We start from the raw sequence: 9,748 nt of genomic DNA, 5'->3' as shown, positions 1-9,748 counted from the left end.
TTATTATTTTTGATATGCTATATCTGAAACACGATTGCTCCCGGAGGGCGGCTGTACAGAATGTGACACGAAACCAGTGACACACGTACCAAATGATGTTCAAGGGTGATGAAACAAACCGCAGTCACTGGATGCTGACAAACTCTAAAATTACAACAGCTAGATGTCCATATGTTAAAGTTGTGTTACAATAATTTAGCTATCATCACCAGCATTAAAGAGATAGTACAGACAAAAATAAAAATTCTGTCATTATTTGTGGGGTTTAAAACCTATATATGACTCTTTCTTCGGTGGAACACAAAAGAAGATATTTTGAGAAATGTCTCTGCGGTTTTGTGTTCATTAAATGGAAGTCAATTGGATGTTGTACCAACATTCTTCAAAAAAAGCAACCTCTTTTGTAGAAGATGTGAGATTTGGAATTACATGTTCAATTTTGATTTTGGGGTGAACTGTCATTAAGTATTTCATTGCTTTTAGAAAGCTGATAATAAAATGCGACACGAGAAGATCAAAAGATGTGCAGTAAGCAATTAAAAATGAGGCCACTATTCTTAATGACAAATAATTCATGCAAGATGAAAAGGCAACATTAAGAATGAAATGAATTGCCTTTAAAACAAGTTAAGAAAAGTTTGTAAGATTCACAAACTTATGTGAGTGAGAAGCGGAGCAGAGGAACACAATACAGGATGCCATTTTGTAATGGTGGCAGTTGAAAGTGAATGAGTCACAGCAGTAGAATATGGAGAGTGTGCGGGCGGCTGGCTGTCACCGAAGCATCTTTGAATAAATCTTCACCCCCTCAAAATCATACGGGTGCACGGGGACCTCAAGACTACGTGCGAAGTGACGTTTCTCTGTTTTGCCTTTGGGGTTTGCGACAGTAGTTTGTGAGGGTTTGTTTTGTTCAACAGAAATAAGCTGAAATATGCAGTAGCTCCTAAAACTCGACGCTCCTTTTTGCATCCTTTCTTATATTCAGCATGACGATGTGAACACATCGAGATAAAGTATTTGTAGTCATTTTTGCTTCGATGTTACGTACGATTGTGCAGAACATGGTTTGTGTTATCCCAGCATGATTCTTCACTCTTCATTGTTTCACTCTCTGTGTACTTTTTAAATATAAAGATGTTGGCTACGTGCATTCATGCAACATATATACGGAGGAGGGGAAGATATAAGGAGATTGAAGGCATATTTAGAATCTGTACAGTGATGCTGTGCTTTCGTCACTGGCATAACACCATTTGCACCGTAACTTTAATAACCGTAACTTTAATAACTGCATCAACTTCTACAACTGCATTAACTCACCTATTGCACTGCAACTTTAATAGCTAATGTCAATAATTTATGCATACCTAAGTCACTTGCACTATTTTAGTCTAAATTATTATCTGTTCATATCCACCTGTACATTAATGCTCATAGTATATAGTCATCTGTATATATTGTTCATAGTTACTGTCATATTTTCATAGAACACACCTACTGCAAAATATTTTTATAGTCCATGCCCACTGTATTATATTTTTCATATTGTATTCTGTATTTATTCTAACTGTATATCCTGCACTTGCTAACTGCACTTCTGGTTAGACCTAAACTACGTTTCGTTACACTGTACTTGTATATGTGTAATGACAATAAAGTTGAATCTAATCTAATCTAATACGTATATCTCTCTCCCTGCGGGCCTGTTGTTGGAGAAAGCGAATAACTGATAGTCACCTCTTCCACCTTCATTAAAGAGCTATTTATATTACCCGGGCTGAAATTTTCTGACCTTTCTCTTTAAGTGATGTGTCATTTGTGAACACAAACACCCTCAGACATATTGCCAGATGCTTTGGATGTGGATTTAAAAATAGCTGAGCAGCATTATTTGTGCATACTGTGTGTCTGGGGATGTCTCCGGGTGGCTTAGCACTGTTGTTAATGGATGTTTGGTATCCTGTGAAATCGGTCTGTGATACACGGTTGTTAATAATCGTGTTGGCTCTGCGCTCTATAGAGTCAACATTCAAAACACCATTTGGCGTCTTTATATCAATAATGGCATCAATCATTGAAAAAAAACCAAACACCAATCAATGATTCAGGTTTATTCAAGTGCATAGTTTGTGATGAAGAATGTTTCATTCAATCCTCAACTCTGGCATTTTGTTTTGTCTTGCTAGGAGTTGTGGCTGAGAACAAGGACAGACACGTGAAAGGAATGAAAACAGTTTTATCCTTATACGTCATAAAAATGTTCACATTTTGTATGTTTGATCATGTGCCATCCAATTGCCAAAACATCTGAAATACTAAATTAGATGCTTAAATGTCAAATTACTTTTCAATATATTGAACTATAAATCACAAAATCCGACTGTGTAATAAAGTAACAAGCTATACAAACAGTCACACTGAGATTGTGCGCACTCCAGCAAGCCTCAACGATCTTTTAGCGCAACATAAACATATATAATGTGTCTTAACAATCTGTGCAATTAATGCTTTTTATTTTGAATTCAAAGATCCAGCACGGGCAGTAACATCTTTGCAAGTGTTAAGAAACGCGCAAACTAAACCGCCACGAGTCTCGCGTGTCTTTACATTCCGTTTCGTGCGTTTCCCTTAACATGTTGTGCGCAGAAGCACATGTCAAACAAGCGCAAGCTGCGTGCTGTATGCGCCATTGTTCGTGTGGATCTGTATGGGAAAGCCCAGCGCTGGTTGAGGGGCACAACGTGACCTAACAAACAAGGAACCTCCGGGAACACCGTCAATCCTGAACTATGCGCACAAGGGACCCAGCGGAGGGGCATAACGACAGGCGAGGCTTTTCGCCAATTCCGCGCAACGTGCGCTTTCCCGGGTGCTTTTTGGAATACGAGGATTAATATGACTTAACTGGCACGTTTAAAAACATGTTTACAGATAACGACAGCGTAAGGGGTGCGTAACGCAATTCTTTTAAAGTGTTTTGTCGGCCGTCGTGACACTCCCCGACGCCATTCGCTCCGGTTTGGAGGCGGAGACGGGACCCCCGTTGACGTCAGTGGGCCTGTCGGTTTCCTGCAATAGAAAGTGAGAGAAGATAGAGCGAAAGAGGAGGAAAAACACAGACCTCTGACCGTTACAAGTTGAATTCATTTGACAACAGTTCAGACTGCACCTGTAAGTACACAAAGTTAAGAAACAGACGCGGTTCTATGTCTTAATAAGCGCTTGGACGCGCGCGGCGCAGTGCGTTGTATGGACACATGAGGTGCGTTGACGTGTCTCCTAGCGATGTTGTTTTGGGGTACATTGTTGCAAGTGAGATTTCGCAGGGTTTCTTCACTTATGCGCATGTTTGCGTGAGCTGTTGCCGGGTCCGGCCCGTGTTTTGTATCTCGCCGAGAGCGCACGTCTCCAGAATGATAATACGCGGGGTGTAAATGTTTATCAAGCGCGCAACACTGTTGCAGAGAGTCGACGGCAGGTAAGCATGAAACAAACCCGTCCGAGCGCATGACACAAACTATCGTGTATCGGATGCGCGTTGCGCTTCTCGAGCCGGTTTAAAGCGCATTGGTATCGAATTAGGGAAGTGTTTCTTCTTTCGCGTCCTGTTGCAGAGGACTCACAGGGGTTTTCCCCGGCTCCGCCCTCTTCGTGTGTTCCTAAAGGCATTAATGCGCCATTCACCTGAATTTGGCACCACAAATGTTGCGCGAGAGCGCGGTTACATTCGGAGGCAAATGTTGCGCGTTGGTACCGCTCGAGGATTAAGACACGTGGTGACTCATCGCATGCGGATCTAAGTACACAACGCGACTCACGATATGGGCTCTTGCAGAAGCAACCCCTGTGCCATCTTTTTTTGCCAATGCATGCCAAGCAGGCTACGTATGTGACCCATGTGACTCGTTTGCAGCAGTTTCTGTTAGACTGGTTTCGGGGTGTTTCCTGAAATCCGTAGACAGATCTTTTTGTACATTGTGTTTTGTTTTGTACCTGGCAGACGCATTGTGCATTGAAGGCACGCATTGTGGTTCGAACCCCTGACCTTGACATTGCTTTGTGACCATTGCGTTACAGTAGCAGGTGTGACGTGTTGCGACGGTAACGTTGTAGTCGCGTTTGGGGATTGTTTAAAGTCCTGCGAGTGTGCGAGACGCGGTGCATGCGCTGTGTGTGTGCCCGTTCTCGAATCCACGGGGAGGTGATGTCATTGCCGTAGAGATCCACACGGAGAAATCATACACACTCGTAGTAAGTGTTACGTAATGTGGCGAGGAGAAACATTTGTGCGGGATTTGGCGCGCGGCGTGAATGAATGCATGCGGGGATGTTTGGGCGAGGCATCTGTGCAACAGAGCTGAAGAAAACGTGTATATAGAATACAACTTAAAGGACGCAAGAATATCTTCATTGTAATGCCAAGAAGTCCTGCAGTTGCAATCTATTTATCATCAAACCTAACAAGTTGTGTTTGTCGACCAGACCAGACTGAATTTATTTGTCTCTCAGTATTCAAAAATATCAGTCCGCCACTAGTTAATAGTTTCTGCCATTAGTTATTGCATTTGCATATTAACACCTTCACCTTATTAAGAATACATCATCCCACCATCCCGTTTTCATCATCTCACTGTTATGATTTATTCATCTTTATAAATCTAGTTGCGCATCATTTGGTATAAATACCAGTGCCTTTTTCTCTGGTTAATTTGCTGAATTAGAAAATTGAGGTACAGGAATGCCGCATGATACAGATTTGCTCATTTTTTATCATTTAAAAGCACGTTGCGTGCTTCTAGAAACTGTAGTTCAGTGTATTTCATATCCGTCGTGGTATAATAAATATGGTGTTGCGTTATCATTTCATTGAGATGCAGGTGTGTGTATTCGAGATTATTCAGTCAAGGCATCAACTATAACAGGCCACTTATGTAGATAAGATTTGTGATGAAAGCACCGGACGTGTCTTTAAAAGCATACATTTCTGGCCTTTTCTCAATACATTGTCCCGTTTGCATTGACTTTAATCTGTTTGTTGTCTCCTTTAGATGTGCAGTGGGTGTTCCTGCAGCTTTTCCTCTCGGTGACCGGCCGCATTCCATCCAGCATCTTTCCGGATGATGTTTCACTGAGCCAGCTGGAAAAGTCTAAAAATGCCCCGTACAAAGCAAAACAACCCCAAAAATCTGAAGGGTGAGATTTGACTATTCATTTCCTTGGACATGCTTTGGACCGAACATAAAAAAGTGTCTCTTATTTCTTTTAAAACATTTCTAAAAAAAGAAAGGCGTTCTTTGTCAAACTGGTAAAAAGTTGGTGATGACTCTTTGTGATCTGTCATTCGTGAAGAGAACCAAATGAGTTTTATGTGTTATGGAATCAGATTTGCTTGTGTTGCTTGTGATCATTTTAAAGACCTAAACAAATCAATGGATTAATTCAGTTTTATATCCTGTATTGACACATTTCCTGTTCAGACAGGAAGTTGAAGGTATTTCATGTCCCTTTCATAGAGAGAGCTGAGCCGCGTAGAGTTATGATGCACTTGCTGGTTGTCACTCACAAATAACTACGTTTCATGTGTTGTTTATGTATGTTAGACGTGGTCGCTAAGGTCACGCTTAATGTTTTCTGGGATTGAGGCGGGACTAAAAGTGCACCAAGCATGTTGGTACACGCCAGAATTGCGCTTCCATGCGTGACATCACTGTGGAATCTTAGACATTTCCTCTGTAACAGATCCCCCCCACCCCAAACCCACCACTTGAACTGTACATGTTGTATGGTTAGTTCAGGTTGTGAACTATCATCCGTCAATTCAAGAGTCAAGAATATTTCCTTACGCAACCAAAGTGAGATGAAGAATCTTACAAAACCTGTCATGAACATGTCTAGGTCATATTTGACTGCAAAAGTACACAATTATATTTTGCATGAAGAAACTTAAAACGTTTTAAGAGCAATGATTTTAAAAGGCAATTTAACACCACGCGATTTTGATTATATGTGAAACTAACAAAAGGCCTACATTTTGTCATATTGTCAATTTTGTATACATAGAAAAGGATTTGCTCTTTTGTAGATTTAAAGTACACGTGAAGCGGAAGTTGCGTTCTTTTTACTTCCTTATTTAGATGTATTTTCGAGTGAAATGGAATTTTGAATATGACAATTTGCCCAAAACGCCCAAGCCGTTTAACATAGGCCATCTAAAATGGATAGTCATTACCGGACGGAAGTGCATTTTCATATTTTAAATATAGACTATAAGGGCACACAATTTTTTTAAAGAGAATGACCCACATCGGTAAACCATTTACAACACATGCTGCAGTTTGTTATGAGAAAATAGCCATTTGTAAATTAAATTTTTACAGCGACTTAAAAATAATAAATTAATACCATATTAATAAATTGCTACTAAAAATCATCTAAAAAAACACCTGGATGCATTTCAGTAATAAAAGCTTTTGTAATTGTCATGAAAATAATGTTCTTAATGCAAAAATATACAATATATATTTCTTTCTGGTGTAAAATGTGAACCAGGCATGTTTTCGTTGAATCTTGAACAGGTTAACAGTGAGAAATTAAGAACAATAACATTTTTAGCATATGGCTGCAGGCCATGACAAATTAAAATGACAACATGACAATGTTTTGAAACAAAGAAAACAGGGAGGAGGAACCAGCGAGGATTCCCTGGTTTGTGTTGGGTCACTGTGTTTTTGATGTCATGGATACAGAGGCGACCTCTGTCTATCAGCCAGGTACACACCCTTCCTAAAACACATGTCATACTCCCATCAGATGGTCCGAGTTTAAAAGCATAAAGCTTTTATTGTTCTCAGAGGCGGCCGGGTTACCCGGGTGAATTTACTGTAAGGTAGCGTGTTGAAGTTATTGCTTAGTGTCAGGCCGTGTTTGCCATCTTGTGAGCTGTTGCAGAGCGCAGGAACGCTTTGGTGACGCAGTTTGCGGGTAAACGGGCAGGAAGTATGGAACCTCTTCCCCCCCGCCGGGCTCAGTGTTTACTTTATTGAAACAGCTGGTCTCCAAGCACACAGACGTTCACGCTACTGTAACCCGTATGTCACATGATTCTCAGCATTTACATGAACACAAACCGCTGAAGAACGGTTTCGCAGATTCTGACAATAAGGTCACAAATGCACAAACAAAATATTTTTTTTCGGCCACTGTTTTGAAGTTGTGGAGATCAAAAATCATTTATTCACCCTCGTGTAAATCCAAACCTGTAAGACTTTCTTTATTCTCCAGAATACAAAAGAAGATAATTTGAAGAATGTTGGTAACCACATTGAACCCCATTGACTTCCATCGTATGAACACAAAACCATCTTCTCTTGAACAATACGAGAGATAAATGATTTTTATTTTTGGATGAACTTTCTCTTTAAAGCACTGAAAAGTCAATTTCTTAAATTTGTTCTGTCAACATACTGCATGGCTTTTTTTTTTGTTCTTGATATTTTAAAACGATACTGATTTTCTCTCTTCTACGGTGTGTACGTTAGTGTGCGAATCATTTTGTGATGTACATTAGTATGCGCAGTTGTCTACTTCCTCTAAGCCGCAGCTTTTGAATACATCAAGATTTCCTATGAAATGCATTATCGCTTGTTTATTTTTTATGCACAAACACATATTCTTATATCACAGCCTCTATACGTGACTTGAATGTCTTGACCACGTTGTTCTTGAACATTCCTGAAATATAAGCGGTTGGCACAGGGACTGTAAAGGGTTAAATTGTTCCTCCGGGCCATCCTCCACTTCCCATTTGTATAACACTTCATAACACACTTTCTCCTGAAATAGTCCCTCCGTCTCCGTCTGAGATATTGAATCAACCTGCCGTTGGGTTAACGCACGTCTCCCACGCGCAGGTGCTCGGCTAACTGTGTCAGACTGTTTCAGCTCTGTTCGTGGGAGATGACCACAGAATGCTAAAATGGAAAAGCCCTTTGCAGTCATGCAAGAAAGACGCTGATGTCGTGACCTGAAACGTCCCTTTATAACTACTCCTGTAAATGTTTTACCCATAATGCCCGACTAGAGTGTGCGACCCCGGAAAGCCTGTTAATAATCGACTCCTGGGTTTGGTCATCGACCTACAGAGAGTCCGGGCGTGCACAGGGTCCGATTGTGCAATCCGCGCTGGCGCTGATAATCTCAGGTCTGGTGGCATTGATCGATCGCTTGATTCGCAGATGGCTGCTCCGAGGAAGGCTGCTCGGAGATTGTTCTTTTGTCACTTCAGGGATTTGATGGAGGTCTCAGTTATGTTTAATTTAAGTATTCAATTTTTCGATGAAAAATAAAAGCAACCAATGAGACTGTAGGCTGATTGTTGAAATATAGAGTTTGGATGTGTGAAATGAATGTAGATTGCAAAGGTAAAATAATCTAGGTAAAAGAAAAGGTAAAAAGTAATGATTTCGTGGCTGACTGCTAATCAGATGGAGAAATCGGTAAAGAAATATTCTGTGTCCTCAAGGCTGTATTGAGTTTGCAAAGAAACTCTGCCACTGGCGAGAATCTACAGAAAAAAGTTCGTGTTTATTAGGGTGTGACTTGTTTTCGATGGACTTTCAAAACAAAGCAAACATTTTTAAATGCTCGCTCTGTTTGTTTAAGTCATCATCAAGCAAGACCAGTGAGTTGGGCTGGGACTACTTGACTTGAGCCATTGAGGAACACCCTAGCAACCACATAGCAACACTCAGAACACACTTGTGAAAGCAAGTTTTGCATTGGCAAAAACCACACACTTATTTTCTGATTCAATGTCAGAATTCAGTAGGACAGAAATTGCATAATTTGCTGTAATGTTCTTCTCCCGTCCCGCCTCTCTGCTTCCACTTATCGTCAGCTGTCAAAAGGTCTTGATGGGGTTAAGAGGGGTTCATGAACTCGATGGTTTCCAGAATCTGAAACATGAAGGTCCTTTTTATAGCAATAACCAGGAAGTGGAAAGATGCTCTGGGGTTCACCTGAACTGATTCGGTACATCATCTCAAAAAGCAACATTTGTGAATACAATATCTATTTTTGAAAGGACCAAGACATTTTTTGGCATTCTTATAACATTAAGCCAACATTTTCTTTAGTACTTTAGTAGAAGATTTCGGGTGAGATTTGAAATGATAATCTTGATTGTCCTAAGAATTCTTTACTTTGCAAAATTATTATTTTAATATGAATTATTATAAGTAATTTAAATGAATTATTATGAAAGGGTGCTTGAAGTAGTGACCGAAGATGCACGTTTGAGGATGACAGAATTTTACTTGTCTCAAACCAGTTTTTCTGCACTTTTCCATACAGCTGTGTCTCTCTCTCTCTCTCTCTCGGTTCTTGCTCCTTGCGGCTGGGATCACCCTCCGTTTTAGCAACAGTAACTATAACAGAAGCACAGTAACAGGTTCAGCCATGTCTGATCGACTATCATGAAACTGTGTGTGTATGAGAGAGAGAGGGCAAAGAAATTGAACGTGAGAGGTTGTTTTTCATATGCAAGCACTGGTCATTGAAGCTCTATTAAATGGCCTGTACTGTTTGTAATTTTCATCATTTTTTCCCCCCTTCATCCATGGAAACGCTGACTGTTTCCAGTAATACAGCTAAAAATGTTTTTAAAGAAGGAAGCGTGTCCAGCACACGTTGGTCTGCACCATATTTCCTTGCTTGCTGTGGGCTTTTCTGACATCATTGGGGGCTA

General features: G+C 40.5%; 1 protein-coding gene across 4 annotated transcripts in view; it reads left to right on the top strand.

Annotated features, from left to right (window-relative positions):
- Nucleotides 1-2,591: 2,591 nt before the first annotated feature.
- The window catches only part of hivep1 (HIVEP zinc finger 1), a 44,039-nt gene continuing 36,882 nt past the window's right edge, over nucleotides 2,592-9,748 (top strand). For 2 of the 4 annotated variants that reach the window (XM_079485325.1, XM_079485329.1), the window contains exons 1-2: nucleotides 2,592-3,174; nucleotides 5,052-5,196. In XM_079485325.1, the coding sequence (XP_079341451.1) occupies nucleotides 5,157-5,196 (40 nt within the window). In that variant the 5' untranslated portion in view covers nucleotides 2,592-3,174; nucleotides 5,052-5,156. Of the gene's footprint in view, nucleotides 3,175-3,245; nucleotides 3,482-3,658; nucleotides 4,255-5,051; nucleotides 5,197-9,748 lie in introns of those variants that run through there. The other 2 variants (XM_079485326.1, XM_079485327.1) reach the window with 2 other exon arrangements.

The sequence above is a fragment of the Barbatula barbatula genome (genome assembly GCF_947034865.1).
Source record: "Barbatula barbatula genome assembly, chromosome: 21".
Classification (NCBI taxonomy): Eukaryota; Metazoa; Chordata; class Actinopteri; order Cypriniformes; family Nemacheilidae; genus Barbatula; species Barbatula barbatula.
This window is presented reverse-complemented; position numbering and strand designations above follow the sequence as displayed.